General features: G+C 40.4%; 2 protein-coding genes across 3 annotated transcripts in view; one reads left to right on the forward strand and one right to left on the reverse strand.

The window, feature by feature from the left end:
• LOC106062731 (uncharacterized) overlaps window positions 1–20,414 on the forward strand; it is a 67,884-nt gene that overhangs the window by 41,530 nt on the left and 5,940 nt on the right. The window contains exons 23-26 of the mRNA XM_056041081.1: window positions 1,575–1,677; window positions 10,511–10,677; window positions 13,444–13,630; window positions 17,893–17,948. Of these exons, the coding sequence (XP_055897056.1) occupies window positions 1,575–1,677; window positions 10,511–10,677; window positions 13,444–13,630; window positions 17,893–17,948 (513 nt within the window). The remainder of the gene's footprint in view (window positions 1–1,574; window positions 1,678–10,510; window positions 10,678–13,443; window positions 13,631–17,892; window positions 17,949–20,414) is intronic.
• On the reverse strand, window positions 3,818–10,401 carry LOC106066669 (titin homolog). 2 transcript variants are annotated; one of them, XM_056040288.1, is made up of 2 exons: window positions 6,909–10,401; window positions 3,818–6,845 (listed from the first exon to the last, which is right to left on the reverse strand). In XM_056040288.1, the coding sequence occupies exons 1-2, from the start codon at window positions 10,327–10,329 to the stop codon at window positions 4,039–4,041; spliced, it is 6,228 nt and encodes a 2,075-aa protein (XP_055896263.1). In that variant the 5' UTR covers window positions 10,330–10,401; the 3' UTR covers window positions 3,818–4,038. The 2 variants fall into 2 exon arrangements, with proteins under 2 accessions (XP_055896263.1, XP_055896261.1); XM_056040286.1 differs by having other exon boundaries at window positions 3,818–10,401.

Here is a 20,414-nt window from a genome sequence, read left to right on the forward strand (position 1 = left end):
AGTAGATTCGTCCTATTTTTCCAAAGCGTATATTAACTAACTCTGTTTAAAGACCGCATCACAAACGAAAAGATTAGTGGCGGGGCACTACAGCGATTCGACCCCACGATGACCTGATAATTATTGTAAGAAAACGGACACTAAAACTCTATGACCACAGTAGAAGGTCCTCGGGGCTTCCAAAGACCTTCCTTCAGGGAACAGTACCAGGACAAAGAACAACAGGCAGACAGAGAATGCGATGGAAAGACAACATAAAAGAATGGACGGGCCTGCCATTAAAAAAAGTTGTATCCAAGGCCAAAAAAAAAAAAAAAAAAAGGAAGGAGAAAAATGGTTGACAAATCTTGTGTGGTGCCCCAACGGTCCAATAGACTAAGGTATAGGTAAAGGTGGATCTTGCCTTCGTTAGTTCTCCCACCTCCTGATCTCGGATTAAGCTGAAAATTTTGCACAATTTTAACCTGACAAAAAAGAAACTATTAAAAAAACCACCAATTAGTTAATTTAATATAATTTTGTTCGGTATCTTGGCTTCTGGACAGATGTGGTGGTGTAAGTTGAATTAGTTCCCTTGAGCCCTAGTGACCTTCTGTTACTATACATTTAAAAAACAATCTTGTAAACATTCCCCCCAAAATACCCCCCTTCTTACCTCCCCCTTTCCCAACTGGTCCAGACAAGTGATAGGATCCTAGCGCATCGAGAAAGCTAAAAAAAGAATTGATTAAAAAAAAAAAAATTTCTATCGCACAGAATTATATGTCTACGTCAATCACACATATAATTACAAGACTGATCAAAACTAATTGATACAATTACACTTAATAAAAGCTTTTTCTTTATTTCACTTGCTTTAAATGTCTCATTCATAGTTTTATTTACAAAGATCTCAGTAAATCACGCAATTTTTTACTAGGTATACATTACCTTCTTAAAACAGCACTCTATCTGGGAGGTCACCTTAAAAGCTTTCAAGTCACCGTGAGCTGACTTCCCTCTTGTTTTAAATTCACCAAACAATTTTCTATCTCATACAACTATACCCACGAAGCATAAGCTAACTGTAGAACCATTCAACTGATTTTTTGAAACTCTTTCTCTCCTAATCGACGATACCATCGTTGATTTGACCTCATTAAATTAAATTAATATTTAATTTTAAAACCTTTTCTTTATGTTATATAGAAGGAGCATGCAGACCAGGATGGCTGCCTGGTCGTGCGGTTTGCGCGCTGGACTGTGGTTCGGATTTATCGACGGTCGAGGGTTCAAACCCTGCCCGCTCTCATCCCCAGTCGTCCTGCGGGACGTCTGGACTAGGAAGTAAACTATCTTCAACTCTGAAGGAACATCCGAAACATGTAAAACATTTTACAAACAAACAAACATTCCTCTTTAATCCTGTACCAAATAAAACATTTTCTGATCACGACGAACAAAGCTATTGAAGCTTAATCATACTATGGTAGTGAAATACTAATGAGCAAAATGAAGAATTCCGCCTGAATGTGAAAAAATAATTACGGAGGGAAAGAGTTAATTTAAAAAATTTTTTTTTTTTTTTTGTCCAGGCTTTTAGCTACCCGGACCATGTCGGACATCCTCTAGGCACGGACTATAACTCTGGTTACTTTATGCTGGAGACACATTACAACAATCCAGAAAAGGTTAAAGGTTAGTATTGAACTAGTTCAATTTTAAGTTTTACAAGAATTAAACGCTCACCATTATCGAGAAGGTTGAATTAGGTTTTTACAAGTACAGCCAAACAAAAGCATAAAAAAAAAAAACGTCCGCAATAGCAAGATGTATCACTAGAACAGCTAAGTCAACAGAAATACAAATACCCGATTTTAAGCCTCTAATTAACATGATTATCTAGATCAGGGATTCTCAACCTGTGGGTCGCGACCCCCTTGGGGGTCGATTGACCATTTGCCAGGGGTCGCCTAAGACCATGGGGGTCGATTGACCATTTGCCAGGGGTTGCCTAAGACCATCGAAAATATGGATTGGTATTGCCTAATCTTCTATTGCTGTGTGTGTGTGTGTGGGGGGGGGGTCGCGGCAGAGTGGGGGATTGTTAAAAGGGGTCACCAAGCTTAAAAGGTTGAGAACCGCTGATCTAGATGAACTCTTTCTCGCCGTAATTATTTACCAGATTGTGGTGGAATCAACGCTGGTATCGTCAGTCAGGAGAGATAAGTGTATGGCGTAATTATCTTCTCTTTTGAAGGAACTTCTCTAATTTACAAGATAAGAATCAGCAACCACAAAGAGGAGTGGCTCAACCAATGGGCATTAAGGAAAACACAGGCAGAGCCATGTACGAAGACATGACCACGCCAAACATGACTAAACATGACTAAATGCACGACGCGTAGGACGTAATCATCTTCTTTGTTGAAGTAACGTCTGTATTATATAAGATAAGATAAGAAACAAACTGGATAATATCAATTTCCTCCAACCGCTAAGAACAATCTACCATCTTTCAACTAAGAACAAGACACACACCTTTAAATTATCACCTTAACAGATAAATCCCCCCCCCCCTTCTGTAGACATTGCGCCCACCCTTACGAAACTGAGAATCATAACCTCTTTGAATGTCCCATTTGAATCCACCTTAGGCAGACCCTGCTACCACTACAGCTCAAATAACCAACACTCTGTAAGGCACACTATTTTTCCATGAAGAAGAACTTACAGCTCAGCAGCAAAAATCTGGCTAGATTTTCATGAGGAAGAATAAACTAAGAAGACTGAAAGAAGGTGGCATTAAAAAGAACATAAATAATGAACTGAATTTATAAGTGTATTTTGTCTGACACTCGCTTATATGTTCAATACATCTATTTCATTCCTTTTTTTTCAATGAAGGCTTATCATAATTTGATTTTTTTAACATGATTAACGTATCGAGCTGATCAACGGCTTTTATAAACGATTAATTTACAGTAGCATTGGCAACAGAGAAAGTTCACCTGGGATAGCCATGCGATAAACAATTTTTCAAGAATACAAAAAAGAAAAAGTAAAAAAAAAAAACCTCCTTCTCGAGTTTAGTTCCTGGCTACAAACTTCAATATTGATCTGTCCCTGTGGCAATTGAATTTGTTCCTGTGGCAATGTATGAAGTCAACTTCACATGAACCTGTGGTTCGAGTGAGACTCTGGTATGAACGTACTTTTCAGTCGCATCATTGTTATACATTCTTCTATTGTAAAGTGACTATTCTGTTTGTTGTTTTACATGTTTCGGATGTTCCTTCAGAGTTATTATTATAGCTTTTATATAGCGCTACTTTCATGCTTATAATATGCTCAGAGCGCTTTGGTCCAATCTCATTTGTGGACCGGTGGGGAGGAGGGGGTATGTAAGAGTTAGTTTTCCGTGCTGCCTTTAGGCGCTCAGTAAACACAACTCTGCCCGTGTCGAACCTCGAGCCCCCTTCTAGGTAGCCAAGCCAAGCCAAATTCAAGCGCACTTGGCCTCTCGACCATGCTTCCCACTAACTAAGAGTTGAAGATAATTACTTCCTAGTCCAAACCTCCCGCAGGATATTTTGCAGGATACTAAAATTCTTTAATCACATTTAGTGAACTCTATTGTTGTAGTTGACAGTTCTGCTTAAGACGATTTATTGACACATACACACATAAACTGACACACACACACATAAACAGTGACACATACACACATAAATTGACACACACACACACACATAAACAGTGACACACACACACATACACATAACTACACAGGGAAAGCAAGTGGAATTCATTTTTTTTTTAGAATTATGGTATAATTATTAACCATGTTTATCAAGCTTTAGGTATGAGCTATTTCAACAGTAAATGGTTTTTATCTTACTATTCTAGTTGGTTGTCTAGCCTATTCACTATTCAATATAAAAAGAGCCAGATTTTTAAAAAGTTTTTCTATCACCACCTTGTTATTTTGCTGTTGATATTTTAGAAGCAATATGGAATCAATATGGAATCATTCAGCCATTATATTTCGCTGCCTTGTTAAACTCTTGATTCCCCGTCACTGACCTGCTCATCTGAGGAGTTATCCTCAGGTGAGGCCCCTGATGAGAACATGACTTTTTTACATTTCTTTTTCTGTCTATATTCTTCGCTACTCGATGTTTCGTCCTGAGTGTAGGAAGCATCAATGCTGATCTCCGAGGACACCCCATACGACGTGTCTAAGCAGTCGTTTGACGTCACTTCCTTGCACGTGCAGTCCTCGGGGCAGACGTGAAATTCGCCGTTCGGCTTAATGCGGATACGCAAGGAGGTAAAGTTGGCATCTAGTTTCGTTTTGAAGCATTGCTTCCGGGTGGACTGCGAAGAGGGATCTTTTTTGGAGTAGGCTTCCGTGAGGGTTTCATCGCTAGGAGCGTCAGATACTCCCTGGCAACAAGTACAGCACGTGCAATAAGTCTTCTTATTTATGTTGCACATATCATGGTATTGGCTTCGAAGATCTTTAGATGCTGCCAAACAGCAGCACTGGCAGCATATTGGTCTATTCTGAGACAATGGTCTTGGTTCTTCCAAAGCCACCTTATTCGCTTGCTTTTCATTGGGACCACTGTCACTCGGCTGCCTGTCAGTAAGCCCACTCACATTCTTACCGTTGAGTCCACTCTGACCAGGCTCTGGATCATTGATCTTTTTCTTGGGATAACAGAGACAGACCATCTCTTCACCACATTCTGTGATCAGTGTAAGGCGGCAAGCGTCCGTTTCTTTTTGGGAGGGTCTTGTTTCAGCAGCGTCTTGCTGAGCAGAAGCACGCTTGGGCTCGATCGGCTCAACTACAATGGTCTGTCGTTCAGCGGCGTCTTCAACATCGAGTTTCTCGTTTGCTTTGTTTTGTAATGAGACTTTTTCTTGTCCGACGTTCGATGATCTAAGACTTGGGTTGTTTTTACTAAGCGCGGACAAGGTGTCCGCGTTTAAGTTCGTCCTCTGCTCCTGGTTATTGACGTCATAGACTCTCTCCACCATTACCGTTTCCGTTTCCTGTTTTAAAACCTTGTCACTTGGGATCTGAGCTTGCGGGCTGACCATGGGGAGTCTCTTTTCAAAAAACTGTTTCATACCTGCGACAGACGATCGAGTGTTTTCCATGTTGGCGATCTCGGGAGATGCAGCGTCATACGTGATGGACCTTCTGATGGATAAAGTCTCGTTCGTTTCTGGGGTTGCATCCCTTGACTTTCTTCCGGAATTCGATGCTTCGTTGAGATCAGGGCCCATGTCCTTAACAGAGAAATTTCTGCCATTGCTTGACGCTTCATTCACTACGCTCTCGCGCTTACTGCTATCTTGTCCTTCCATTATTGTTGAGTTGTTTTTTTGTGATACGAGATGTTCTTTGGATGTCTCCGGTATAGTATTCAGAGCAGACATATCTGTTTCTAGTAACCGTCTCTGAATAGTTCGCCTGTCTCCTCTCGGACTTTTATTTTCATTTTGGTTTAGGACGTTTGGAAAATGTTCCTCTACTTGAAGATCTCCAGCGTGTGAAAACAGTTGCGGATTAGCCTCTGAAATGTTTTTCTTTGATTGTTGCTCTCCCTTTTCAAAACCTTTAGGAGTTTTCTGCCCTTGCTCTTTTAGATAAGTGGTTTCGCTTTGAAGTCTTGAGTTTAAATCTTCGAGTGAATTGAAATGCTTGAACAGTTCACTGGTAGTTCGTTTGTCTAGTTCACATCGCTGCGCTGGGAATCTTTGGAGGCCCACCAGCTCATTCGAAAACGGCCCAATGGCCTCTAATGCACTGACATTGACAGTATTGGCAGTTACAGTCACAACGTCAGCTGTCAAGTTCACTGACCTGAATTTTGTTGCATTAATGTCCGTAATGGACAGATTGGAGACATCGTTTGAAAGTGGCTGTCTGTCAGATGCATTAATAGCAGACCCCTTTGTTTTTTGTGCCTGGATTGTCTTCTCTTGAAGGTCTAATAGACTTTCATCTTTGTTTCCAGCTAAATCTGAGGTCTCCGACCTTTTTTTCAAGCGAGTATCATCCTGATCAACTTTGTCAGGGGTAACCTTATTCAAGTTTAAAACTTGATCTTGTGTTTTTTCTTCTATACTCAAACGTGACCTAGATTGAAGAGCTTCCCACTGAGCTAATGTAAATAGAACCTGATCTTCGTTTGGTGAATTATTGATTCTAGACAGATCTTCTTTTGATAGATCTAAGTTTTCTGATTCTTTACTTTGGACTTTGATCGTGTCTTTGTCTGTGACTAAGTTTCTTGCTGGACTTAAATGCTGACTTGATATTGGTGTGAGTAGTTTCCTTTCATCAGGTTTTACTGAAATATTTTCTTTCGAAATACTTTCGATGCTCAATTTTGTAGTACTTTCTAATTCATCATTAACGTATTGTCTAGGGTTATCTGTGTTTATTTCTTTGATACTTCCTTGTTTTAAAAACGCTTGTATGTCTGCAATATCAACTTTGAAACAAAGATGATTCTCTTCGGAACAATAGACAGGTTTCAAAATCTCACAGAAGTCTTTGATGGGGACACTTGGAGATGTTTTGTTTAACAAACTTGTGAACCGTTCATGTTTTATTGGCGATGTTTGTTGTACAATTGAAGATGTTGGCTGTACAGGAAGATTTGTCTGCTGTGCGGTTAAAGATGTTTGCTGTATAAGATCAGGAGTGTGTTGTACAGCTGAAGATGTTTGCTGTACAGTCGAAGATGTTTTCTGTACAAGTAGGGGTGTCTGTTGTATAGTCGAAGATGTTGGCTGTACAGGCGTCAATTTTTGCTGTACAGTTGAAGATGATTGCTGTACAGGTAGAGATGTTGGCTGTAAAGCTGAAGATGTTTGCTGTACAGTTGAAGATGTTAGCGGTGCAGGTAGAGATGTTGGCTGTACAGTTGAAGATGTTTGTTGTAAAGGCGTCGATGTTTGCTGCACAGTTGAAGACGTTTGCTGTGCAGGTAGAGATGTTGGCTGGATAGTTGAAGATGTTTGCTGTACAGGTAGAGATGTTGGCTGGATAGTTGACGATGCTTGCTGTACAGGTAGAGATGTTGACTGGATAGTTGAAGATGCTTGCTGTACAGGTAAAGATGACTGGATAGTTGAAGATGCTTGCTGTACAGGTAGAGATGTTGGCTGTTCAGCTAGAGATGTTGGCTGCGCAGTTGAATATATTTGACGCACAGATGGCGATGTTTGCTGTACGGTTGAAGATGTTTGCTGTACAGGTAGAGATGTTGGCTGGATAGTTGAAGATGTTTGCTGTACAGGTAAAGATGTTTGCTGCACAGTTGAAGATGTTTGCTGTACAGGTAGAGATGTTGGCTGGATAGTTGAAGATGTTTGCTGTACAGGTAAAGATGTTGGCTGTACAGTTGAAGATGTTTGCTGTACAGGTAGAGATGTTAGCTGTACAGTCGAATATGTTTGCTGTTCATCTACAGATGTTCGCCGTTCAATTAGATATGTTGGCTGTACAGCTGAATATGTTTGCTGTACAGGTAGAGATGTTAGCTGTACAGTTGAAGATGTTTGCTGTTCATCTACTGATGTTCGCCGTTCAATTTGAGATGTTGGCTGTACAGTTGAAAATGTTTGCTGTACAGGTAGAGATGTTGGCTGTACAGTTGAAGATGTTTGTTGTACAGGTAGAGATGTTAGCTGTACAGTTGAAGATATTTGCTGTTCACCTACAGATGTTCGCCGCTCAACTAGAAATGTTGACTCCACAGTTGAAGATATTTGATGCACAGATGGCGATGTTGGCTGTACAGTTGAAGATGTTTGCTGTACGAGTTGCGCTGTTGGTTGTACAATTTGCTGTACAGGTAGAGGTGTCTGATGTGCAGTTATCGTCGCTTGCTGAGCAGGTGAGGATGTTGGTTGTATGGTTGAAGATATTTGCTGTACAGCTGGAGGTGCCTGCTGTACGAATGTAGATGTTGGGTCTACAGTTGTAAACGTCTGCTGAACAGATTGAGATTTTTGTTGTTCTAGAGTAGACGATGTGGATAAAGTTGGTTCTTGGGCTGAAACGTAATAAGTAGCTATTAGTTCGTTTAGAGTCGGGAGGACTTGCTGCTGGTCTAAATAATCAGAGTATTTTTTATTTTCAGCCAAAGAAGAGCTGACTGTTCGTTGTTGTGTTAGATAAGAAGTGAGGGCTTGCTGTTGGGTCTGACAAGAAGCGTTTCCTTGGGATTGAACGAAAGGGGCAAAGAAATCTTTCTGCTGAGCTAATGGGGGAGAGACATTTTTCTGTTGAGCTATTTGGGGAGAAAAAAATTGCCGTTGAATTAATGGCGGAGAGAAATTCTGCTGCTGAGCTAAAGGGGGAGAGAAATTCTGCTGCTGAGCTAAAGGGGGAGAGAAAGTTTGCTGCTGAGCTAAAGGCGGAGAGAAAGTTTGCTGCTGAGCTAAAGAAAGTTTGATTGACTGCTGTTGAATTACTGGCGGAGAAAATGTCTGCTGCTGAGCTAAAGGGGGAGAGAAAGTTTGCTGCTGAGCTAAAGAAAATTTGATTGACTGCTGTTGAATTACTGGCGGAGAAAACGTCTGCAGCTGAGCTAAAGGGGGAGAGAAAGTTTGCTGCTGAGCTACAGGCGGAGAGAAACTTCTCTGTTGAGCTAAAAATGAAGAGAAAGCTTGCTGTGGGCTTAGCGCTAACGAGGTCTCGCGCTGTTGTGGTAAAGGTTTGGAAAGATGTTGCTGAGCCAATAGCTTCAGAAGCTCATTATGTTGCAACAGTGAAAGATCTTCAGACTGACATTGGCTAGTGGAGACTGTTTGTGACTGGGTGGAAGGGGAGCTAAATAGTTCAGTGGCCAATGATTTTGTCTCATTTACATAGAAGTGAAATAGTTGCTCAGAGTTTGTTGAAGAGTTCTCCGGCCGGATAACTATAGATGGGCTGCTAGTAAACTGCTGTTCAGCTTCTTGCTGTGGCGTGCGATTCTGCTGCTCAAATGGCTGAGGAGTTTTTCGCAGAGGAACGCGATTTTCTAGCTCCAATCGTCGAGACGCCGCTTGCTGTGGCGCACGATTTTGTAGCTCCAATTGTTGAGATGCTGATGGTGGCGATCCTCGATTTTGTAGCTCCAGTTGTTGAAACTCTGTTTGTGGCGCCCGATTTTGTTGTTCCAATTGTCGAGGCGCAGATGTCTGCGGCCCTCGGTTTTGTTGTAGCTCCGATTGCTGAGATGCTGATGGCTGTGTCGCGCGATTTTGCTGCTTGGACAGTCGAGACCCTGCTTGCTCTGGCGCGATATTATTTTTTTGCAACTCGGCAACCTTTTCTTTAAGCTGCAGCTTAATAAGACGTAGGGTCTCCTCACTGACCACTTGATTGATTGTTTGAAGAATAGGCAGTGCACTTCTGTAGCACTGTGTGTGAGGGATGCTGTCTGCTAGCACGGGGACACTGACTGTCAGGTCAGTACTTTGACCATCTTCATTGAAAATGTTCAGCGTTATCACCAAAGGCACCTTTGGGCTGGTCTCTCCGGCACTGGGCACGGGGTATTTGCATTCTGCTGACGATGGGCTGAATGTCTGCGCAGATAAGGAGGATAACTCTAGTGAAGAGATGACGCTTATAGCTCTGTCCGGGACATCGCCAGACTGCAGAGTAAGATTAGCTCGACTGACGTCTTTAGACTTATCTAGTTTTAGTTCCGGAGTAAAATACTGGTGATGACTAACGCCCGTAGTGGGAGTTGTCCATGCCGTTACGGTAGATGAAGTCGTAAGATTAGCTCTACTGGCGTCTTTAGACTGCTCTAGTTGTAGTTCCGGAGTAAAATACTGGTGATAACTAACACCCGTAGTGGGAGTTGCCCATGCCGTTACGGTAGATGAAGTTGTAAGATTAGCTCTACTGGCGTCTTTAGACTGCTCTAGTTGTAGTTCCGGAGTAAAATACTGGTGATGACTAACACCCGTAGTGGGAGTTGTCCATTCCGTTACGGTAGATGAAGTTGTAAGATTAGCTCTACTGGCGTCTTTAGACTGCTCTAGTTGTAGTTCCGGAGTAAAATACTGGTGATGACTAACGCCCGTAGTGGGAATTGTCCATGCCGTTCCAGCTGACGGAGCTGTCTCTGTGGACTTGTCAATACTTTCTAACTTCTTCTTTGGAAGAGTGTCATCGTCTGTAGACAAGAGGATTTCAGCGATTTCAAACAAAGATGGCCCCTCTGATGCTGTCAGATAGTCATCCAAGCTGCCACTTGCTTTAGGAATGTGATGATCCGAAGTGGTTTTAGAATCGTTCTCTAACTTGGAAGTTTGCGACATTGCCCAACCGCGATTTCATTATTCTCGTATTTTTTTTTATATTTATTTACTAGATATCTCTTGGCTTGTAAATTTCAATTTTATGTTAATTTCTATAACCAAAAATATGATAACCTTTGGTTTTTTTTTTTTTTTTGTTTTTTTAAGGCGATATTAAACGATATGTACTAATGATCCGCAGGTATCGTAGATAGTTCAGGTCTGCGACTCTATTTAACCAAACAGCTCAGAACATATGACGCTGCTATCATTGATACTGGAGTCAGCACAGACAGCTACCAAATAATACCTCCATTTGAGACTAGCTTTATATCTAGTGGCTATTGTCACGAGGACTGTCTAAATCAGGTACTTTTTACATCTAGTGGCTATTGTCGCGATGACTGTCTACATAAGGTAATTTTTTTTATTTTGAGGCCATTATCAAGAATACTCTACATCAGGTACTTTTTATATTTTGAAGCTATTGTCACAAAAGCTTGTCGACATCAGTTAGTCATCTCCAGTGGCTATTGTTACAAGGATTATACATCTAGTACTGATCATATCTACTGCGGCTGTTTAGGTTTAAAGGCTATTTCCACGTTTCGTTCTAGGCAGTTGACCTACTTTGTTCAGCCTGTGAAATATATAGTCAACAATTAACTCCATGACAACAGGTAACAACAGACATAGAAGAGCTACACTAGAAGAAGGGGCGGACTGGGTATTACATCGTCCCGGGCATTTCTATACTATCCGGCCCACAAATTGTATATCATATGATGGGCCTCCATTTCTAGGTCTAACTGTCCTCAAAACTATTCTGTTAAGCTTGAAAATGTATCGATAAAGGAACGCATGCATACAATGCACTCTGTATCTTTTTAAGACATATAGTAGGCTTAATGTCCAAAATAGAGCATTGAGATTCATAACAAACGAATATTCACATTTGACTAGAGTAACACCTTTAGTTAAATCACTAAATTTAGAAAGCCTTCAGGACAGAAGACTTAAAAGTAAAGTAGCAATTATACATAAAACACTGAACCTTAATCTTCAAATACAAAAACAAAATTTAATCAAATACTCTGAAAGTCACCAAGATAAAGGCACATTCCTCGTCCCATATGCTAGGACAAATTTGTACAAATACTCCTTCTTCCCTAGTGCTATTTGAGCATGGAATGGGTTGCCTGAGCTAGCCAGGAAAACCAGTGACTTGGCAGATTCTAAGTCATTGGTTAATATGCATGACTGAGTGCATGACGCGTAGGACGTAATCATCTTCTTTTTTGAAGTAACGTCTGTATTATATAAGATAAGATAATGCTGCTTTTCAACGCTAAAAGGATGAAGCCTACTAGTAGCACTGTCTACGGATGTAGACTATTACATTATTTCGGAAAAAGTGTTACATTGAAGTAACATCCTACTGTAGACTCTGTAGAGTCTGTAAAGGATTTTTTTTTAAACCACGACTCTCAGAGGGCCTCTTTTTACAAGATGATATTATAAAGGGTTTAACAAATAAATGCGTTATAAAGTGGCATACTTGAAGTCTTTAGGTGGCCCTACCGGCCCATTTGGGCCCACCGGGCATTGGCCCTAATGCCCATATAGCCAGTCCGCTCATGCTAGAAAGTGGTATTAAATGGTGAGACAACTCCTGCAGTTGAAGTGAGCGCGGTGTTGAGAAATGTAGCGTAGTTTTTTTTCATAATTTGTTCACAAAGTATTTAGTAGATGATAAAAAAAGTTATCAGAGATTTTAATTTTATTGGTGAAACTGGCTGTCATGACCTAGAAAGTTATTCGATCTTTCTAACTGATTATAAATCATTTTCTCTCTCTCTCTTTGTCTTTGTCTCACTCTCAGTATCTCTCTGTCTCTCTCTCTCACTCTCAGTATCTCTCTGTCTATCTCTCACTCTCAGAATCTCTGTCTCTCCCTCTCTTAGTCTCTTTCACTCTCAGTATCTCTCTCTCTCTCTCTTTGTCTCTCTTTCACTCTCAGAATCTCTGTCTCTCCCTCTCTTTGTCTCTCTTTCACTCTCAGTAAGACTCAGTATCTCTCTGTCTCTCTTTCACTCTCAGTATCTCTCTGTCTCTCTCTCTTTGTCTCTCTCTCACTCTCAGAATCTCTGTCTCTCCCTCTCTTTGTCTCTCTTTCACTCTCAGTATCTCTCTGTCTCTCTTTCACTCTCAGTATCTCTCTCTCTCTCTTTGTCTCTCTCTCACTCTCAGTATCTCTCTCTCTTTGTCTCTCTTTCACTCTCAGAATCTCTGTCTTTCCCTCTCTTTGTCTCTCTTTCACTCTCAGTAAGACTCAGTATCTCTCTGTCTCTCTTTCACTCTCAGTATCTCTCTGTCTCTCTCTCTTTGTCTCTCTCTCACTCTCAGAATCTCTGTCTCTCCCTCTCTTTGTCTCTCTTTCACTCTCAGTATCTCTCTGTCTCTCTTTCACTCTCAGTATCTCTCTCTCTCTCTTTGTATCTCTCTCACTCTCAGTATCTCTCTGTCTCTCCCTCTCTTTGTCTTGTGTGTGTGTGTGTGACTTAGTGGCTAAGCGCTTAGTTTCCGAACTTGGGGGTTCAGGTTCAAATCTCAGTAAAAACTGGGATTTAGAATTTCGGGATTTTTTTAGGGCGCCCCTGAGTCCACCCAACTCTAATGGGTACGGTACATGACTTTAGTTATGGGAGATGCTGCTGAGAGACTTTAAGCACGTATTCAATCTTCCTGGATATAGATAGCTGTCTGTGGTAGGCGCTCTGGATTGCCCGATGGTCTTTTCATTCGGGTTTGAACCCTGCCCGCAGCAATCCCCCACCACCCTTCAGGAAGTTTGCGCTAGGATGTAATAACGTTCAAATTTGACGGAACATTCCAAACATGTACAACAATCCCATATTCTGAAATTATTCTAGAATCCAAATCTAGGTACTACTTTTTACTAGATCTAGAATCTATCTAGATCTAAATCTAGATAGGAACTAGATTAACCTAGAAAGATTTATTGTAAAATACTATACAGCACTTGTCTGTTCTAGTGTTATGTTATTAAATCCAAACCAATGTATTCATCTTCTAGATTACTTACAAATGGTTCTCATGCTGTTTGTATTTCAGGGCTTAGCTGAACAGCCAATCTCCGTGTTGGCTGTGTTACTGCATGCCCATTTATTAGGGCGGAAGATACGCACACGTCACTTCCGGAATGGTACAGAGTTACCACCCTTGATGGAAGATAATCATTATGACTTTAATTATCAGCAAATGAGATTACTTCCTGAAGAAAGAATCATACAAAAGGCAGGTGTCTACATAGATCTATCTACATAGTTCTTAGCTAGAATAGAATTGGCAATTTTTTTTTTTTTTATACAAATAAATCACTGTGGTGACTGCATCAAAAGAGATTAAAGACAGGGTTACTGCAGCGATTGGACCCCATGATGACCTGCTAACTATCGTAAAAAAACGCATGCTAAAAATATATGGCCATATTACAAGGTCTTCGGGGCTCGCAAAGAATTTCCTTCAGGGAACATTACCAGGAAAAAGAAGAAGAGGCAGACAGAGAAAGCGATAGGAAGACAAAATAAAAGAATGGACAGGCCTGCCTTTGAAAGTTCCAACTAAGGCAAAAGTGAGAGTGGAATGGAGAAAGACGGTCGACGAGTCTTGTATGGTGCCCCAACGGTTCAACGGACTAAGGAATAGAAAAAGATAAAGAAATCACTTTGTCATATTGTGATTAGGTCACTCTCTTGCTCTGGTTGGCCGCCTTCAATCGTAGAACGCCTAAGGGTTATATAAAAATGAGATGAATGCTTGGGCATTAACTATGGTCGGAACAATGTCACACCGCAGAATCCCTCCCCCCTCTATGCGTCGGAAGTTCTGACACTGTCACCAGCTCTTGTTGTTTTTTTTTCTTCATGTCTGACTCCCGAAGGCTTTCCCCATGTTTGGGTAGAACCTCAATGCAGCAGAGGCTTGCATTTAGAGTTTTCCTTCTCCTAGGTGGGTACTCAACTAAGGCTTCTCAGCCCCTCTTGAAAGGCGTAATGTTCTCCACATAAAACAATCCTGCTGCCAACTGTTGCATCTATAAAAAAAAAAAAAACACACACATTGTATTGAGCCGACAATACATGGGCGTTGACCTGAACCAATTTTAGGATGGGCATAGACGTTGAAGAGGCGTGGAGGCTGAGTGGTAAACCGCGAATGGATTCCGAACAGTGAGGTCCCGGGTTTGAATCTCGGTGAAGACTTCGATTTTTTAATTTCGGGATTTTCCTGACGCCCTGGAGTCCACCCAACTCAAATGGGTATCTAACATTAGTTGGGGAAAGGGCCTACTTTAACTGGACAAAGGAAGGATTTTTATTGCTCTGATCTACTGTTTATTGATTTAAAAAAAAAACGCTACCGTCATTGAAATCGCCATACTGTCCCATAATATAAGTAAAACTGAAATAGAAAAATACAAATTATGGGAACCTAAGCTTGTAGATTAAGCGGTTATGAAAGTTGTCTAAAAAAACAATATACCCTGTTGTTATATCAACCAAGGGGAATAATGACAACTGACATTACAGATTCCTTCAAGGTCCTTAACATTCCTAAGAAGATTCTCATTGCCACATCACCAGAAAATTCCTCAGTGGAAACTGATAAAGCGAAGCAGGTCGTTTTGGCGCCACCGTTTTGGCGACGCCGTTTTGGCCCCGCCGTTTTGGCGCGAAGGTCGTTTTGGCGCGAGCCGTTTTGGCGACGGGACGTTTTGGCGCGAAATACATTATGTACATTTATTGTATTATTTCTTTTAAAAGAATTATTCATATCTATGTTTTGCATGAGTGTTTGTGTTAAGACATATTTTTCACGTACTAAATGTAAATGTGTAATTGTTTTTCACATCACTGGATAAAATTATTAGTGAATGGTCCAAACTACTCGAGCTTATAAAGACGTAGGGGCGAAAAGATTGAAAGAGATAGGTAGACATTTGGCCGCTCTCGGAATTGTCAAATAAAAAAAATCTTTTGGAAAGAAATCCAAAAATGTCATCCAGTGCGATTAGCAGAACTCACATATAGCATGTCATTACCATACAGGAATCTGACTTATTATAGGCCTATATTCATGAAATAAGCAAAACCTTTATAATTAAAAAAAAACAAAACAATTCACTGAACGGTGTTAGAATTCATACTATACATACAATATTATGGTAGAGTGAAATAAACATTGTTATAAAAGCTACGTGCTTATTAAATTATCGTCAAATGGTATCTCGCGCCAAAACGGCTCGCGCCAAAACGTCCCGTCGCCAAAACGGCGGGGTCAAAACGGCGTCGCCAAAACGTCACGTACCGCTGATAAAGGGATTACATTGAACTTTGTTTCTATCTGGCAGTGTCAGGGAATGAATATAAGTTCGTTTTTTTTAAGATAATAATAATAATATATGCTGACCATTAGATAGGCTAAATACTGACCACTAGTAGATGTTGAACATCAGAAAAATGTTGGCCATTGGATAAATGTTGGCAATTAGAATGATTAGATACATTTTTGCCATTATATAAATGCTGTCCAACAGAGACATTGTGTCCATCAGATATAGTGTCCATCAGATTATTGTGTCCATCATATATGCACCTTTTACCAATGGTGTATAGACAACTTTCTAATTTTAAATGTTCAGAAAACTAAAGAAATGATTATTGACTTTACGAAACATAAAGGCGGCCATCTTGCAGAAATTCAGATAAACAACCAAACCGTAGAACAAGTACAAGAATATTAATACCTAGGTACAATCATCGACAACAAACTGAAATGGTGTGAACATTGTCAAAACCTCTACACAAAATTCACCAGCGACTCTTCTATCTCAGAAAGCTAAGAAAACATCGACAAAACAATCATTAAACTTTTCTATGCAGCAACCATCAGGAGTCTAATTAACTTTGCCATCACCTGCTGGTATGGTAATACTTCACTGACACAAAGACTTAGACTAAATAGACTAATTAAAAAAACATCTTATATCACTCGAATACAGCTACCATCTCTTGAAGAGCTTTTTCATGAAAGATTCCTTTCCAAAACACTCACAATTCTTAAACATAACCTGCACCCATTAAACCACTGTTACATAAGATCTGAACGAAGTGGTCGTCTCCTTTCCATTAGGACTAAAACAGAAAGATTTAAAAACTCCTTTATCCCACTTTCGGTCAGAGTGTTACAAGATCAGCTGTCGTCATTGAGAAGTACATAGAAGTCAAATTCATAAAGCGCTGGTTGTGAGTGTGTATATGTTTCGTGTGTGAATGTTGTTAGAATTTGCATCTATATTGTTATTGTACAGTAGTTTCGCTGAGCTTGTCAATTGTAGTCAAACTGAATTTCCATTTGATAGGATCAATAAAAATTATCTCATCTTCTAAATGTTAGCCAACTGAAAAAGTGTGACAATTACATACATATTCGCCACTAAAGAAATGCAGGCCATTAGATAAAGAGGTTGAATCAAGTTACCAAAACTATAGAAGGAGTATTTTTACCTTTACCTATCCATATGTTGGATCATTGGGGCACCATGCACCTTCAATGAGTCCAGTAGGGAATCGGTGCCGTAGGCGCTATTATCCTGTTGTTCGTTAAAAAGGCTTTTATCCAACCACCAGGTCTGGACATAGGGCTCTTCACCCCTGTCCTATCTGAAGACTCCCAGTAGTAGCGGCCATAATGACTGGACTAGAAAGTAGACCTTGCCACGTACACAGCGCACCTCCCCCGTTGCTTAGCCACACTCGCAATAAGTGGCCGAGGGCAGCGCTAACCGTGAGGAGTTTGCCTCATACTCCTATGCTGTAACCCCCACTAGTCAGTGTAAGGACCGCCACTCCAGCTTAACGGTTATCTGATGACGTCCCCTGCCTGGAACGGCGTTGCGGACTTATTGGACTGGGTTGCTGGATTGTTGTTCAATCCCCACCTCGAGTGAGATAAAAATAAATACTCACGCAAGGTACTCAGCCTATGTAGTCCCACTAATAGACGTTCAGTTGATATAACAACATGCTATATGGTTAATTTAGACATCTTCTATAACCGCTAAATCTCCAAGCTTAGGTTCCCATATTTTCTTTGTTTTTCTACTTCAGTTTTACTTATATTATGGGGCACCATGCAAGATTCGTCGCCTTCTCTCTCTTTTGCCTTAGTTAGAACTTCTTTCAAGGCAGGCCAGTCCATTCTTATGTGTTGTCTTCCCATCGCTTTCTCTGTCTGCCTCTTCTTCTTTTTCCTGGTACTGTTCCCTGAAGGAAGGTCTTTGCGAGCCCCGAAGATCTTGTTATATGGCCATAGATATTTAGCTTGCGTTGTTTTTTTTACGATAGTTAGCAGGTCATCGTGGGGTCCAATCGCTGCAGTAACACCGTCTCTAATCTCTTGATTTCTGATGCTGTCTTTGAATGTGAGTATTTAGAAGTTTTTAAACATTGTATGATAGTGCTTTGGGTCTAAGTGGAGTTTGTTTTATTTTCCAGGGAGACAGTCTAATAACTGAATGTGACTACGACTCCACAAGTCAAACTGACCTGACTTATGTAAGTTGTTGTAACAATATATATTATTACGCATATATTATGATTAGTCAATGAAAAATATTTGCCAGTATGGGGATCGGAACCGTTATATACTTATATAATACAGACGTTACTTCCAAATGCTGCACCCAACTCTACTGGTCCTTCAGTCCGAGACTATGCGTTAGAGATTAGTCTTGCTCTGTCCTGAACTCGAACTGCCTCTCTCTGGACTCCCTGTACGGCCTGTCTTGCTGTGCTGAACTGTACCAGACTGAATCGCCCTGACAGTGTCGTTGCTCGGTCGTTGGTTTGTAGCTCCAGAAATCTTGTACAACTACATCGATGTAGGCGCAAGGCGTTTTTTTAAATCTTAGTATTTAAATTGAAACAAAAAAAACTTAAACAGACTTCTTTTTTTTTTAATAAAAAAAACTTGATTACAAATTTTATTTATAATTTTAACTCTTTCTCTCCGTAATTATTTACCACATTCTGAATCAACGTTGGTATCGTCTGTTATTAGAGAAAGAGTTAAATGTACACAGTTTTTAGTGGGCATGAGATAAAGTAGTAACATGAATGAAATGATATTCTAAAGAGAAGCTAACTCATTACAAATACACATCTTAAAGTCTCTGGATTGTCTCCCTCTTCAACTATCTCACCAATCCTTTTTCCCTTTGCATTACGCCAGACCCCCCGTAGTTTCATCAGAAACTCAGCCAAACATCCACCCTACTCCCATCATTATGACATCACTCGCTCTTCATACAAGGTTCACCAAGACCTTATCGACAACTGACGTAAAACGCCTGTCCTCTCTACTTAATTCTGTGATCATATTATCTTATATAATACAGACGTTACTTCAAAAAAGAAGATGATTACGTCCTACGCGTGATGCATTTAGTCATGCATATTAACCAATGGCCTAAATTCTGCCAAGTCACTGGTTTTCCTGGCTAGCTCAGGCAACCCATTCCATGCTCTAATAGCACTAGGGAAGAAGGAGTATTTGTACAAATTTGTCCTAGCATATGGGATGAGGAATGTGCCTTTATCTTTGTGTCTTTCAGAGTATTTTATTAAATTTTGTATTAGGGGTGATATCACCACAAGTGTTCATACCAGCACTTGAGTGTAGGTCTATCACTTGTATCTTGACACAGTTGACCGCTAGCACCACGCTGGCCTGTGTCGCATGTGTCAAGTCGACGCAATTTCAGTGTCACTTCCATTATGACGTAATCATCTTTTTCTGTTGATAATCTAGCTAGATCTAGATCACATGTGTATTGCAAGCTTTGATAGGCTTTAGGTCTACTTGATTGAGAGGCACCAGTTATCATGTGGTAAGGATGTTTTTGTTTAGATCTAGTTGATGGGAATATTATGAATGAATAATCAATAATAGCGATGTCGATAGGGCCTCATCTCAGCCTGCCGGCTAATAGTCTTATAATGTCTAGATCTAGAATGACGAATCTAGACTAAGGTCTATTCTTTTTAGTTTTCATGCTAGATCTAGATTTAGAAGTTGAATAATAAGTCAACAGGTAGAGCATCTAAAACTATATGGGAATGGGTTGCCTGAGCTAACCAGGAAAACCAGTGACTTGGGCTGAATTTAAGTCATTGCTTAATATGCATGACTAAATGCATGACGCGTAGGATGTAATCATCTTCTTTTTTGAAGTAACGTCTGTATTATATAAGATAAGATAAAGATTGGTCTGGATATAAGGCATCAATAGCAACTGAAAAAAATAATAAATTCTCCTATTTCGCGCAGCAGTCACGTGAACGGACAGCCCTTCAAATCACGCGCTGTGACAACGCGAGCCTCTTGGTGTTTTTTTTTTTCTCTCTCTTTATATATTTTTCCTCATTCCCCCATCTCTGTCTATTGTGTTGTCTTTACCTTGCAAAGTTATTTCCCTTTGTATTTACTAAAGCCAAATCTGCTACTAGTGTAAGAAAGCCAGACTGAGGAATCACGAAATAGAATTCCTTTTGACAAGTTTATTGATGTTTGAACATTCAACTTAACGGGAGGCAGGGCCGGCCTAAGGTAATAGGAGGCCCTACGCAAAGAGAAATATGGTGGTCCCAAATGAAATAGAAAAATAAAAAGACCGAAAATAAAATTATGCAATTAATGAAAACCTTCCTCCATCTACATCTTAAGCAACGTATATAGCATGATTCCTGTAGCGTTATGTGTGTACTAACACAGCTATAGCTGAGACTTGGAGCTAAGCTTGTAGACAAGGCATAGAGTTCTGATATGTTTGAGATCTGATCTGAGTTTCGCTTTTTTTTCTCTACCTTTTATTTTTTAGTCCTGTTCGAGGCCCCCACTAATCGGAGGCCCCAGGCGGCTGCCTAGTTTTGCCTACGCCTAAGGCGGACCTGTGGGAGGGGACTGAATCCAGAACCCTATTTCACAACTCAATGGCACTTTACTACAGGAGACAAAAATTA

This window comes from Biomphalaria glabrata, chromosome 9 (genome assembly GCF_947242115.1).
Source record: "Biomphalaria glabrata chromosome 9, xgBioGlab47.1, whole genome shotgun sequence".
NCBI lineage: Eukaryota > Metazoa > Mollusca > Gastropoda > Planorbidae > Biomphalaria > Biomphalaria glabrata.

What these genes read in the sequence shown, in the direction of transcription:
- LOC106066669 (XM_056040286.1), bottom strand. Translation starts at nt 10,329, where the DNA reads ATGTCGCAAACTTCCAAGTTAGAGAACGATTCTAAAACCACTTCGGAT.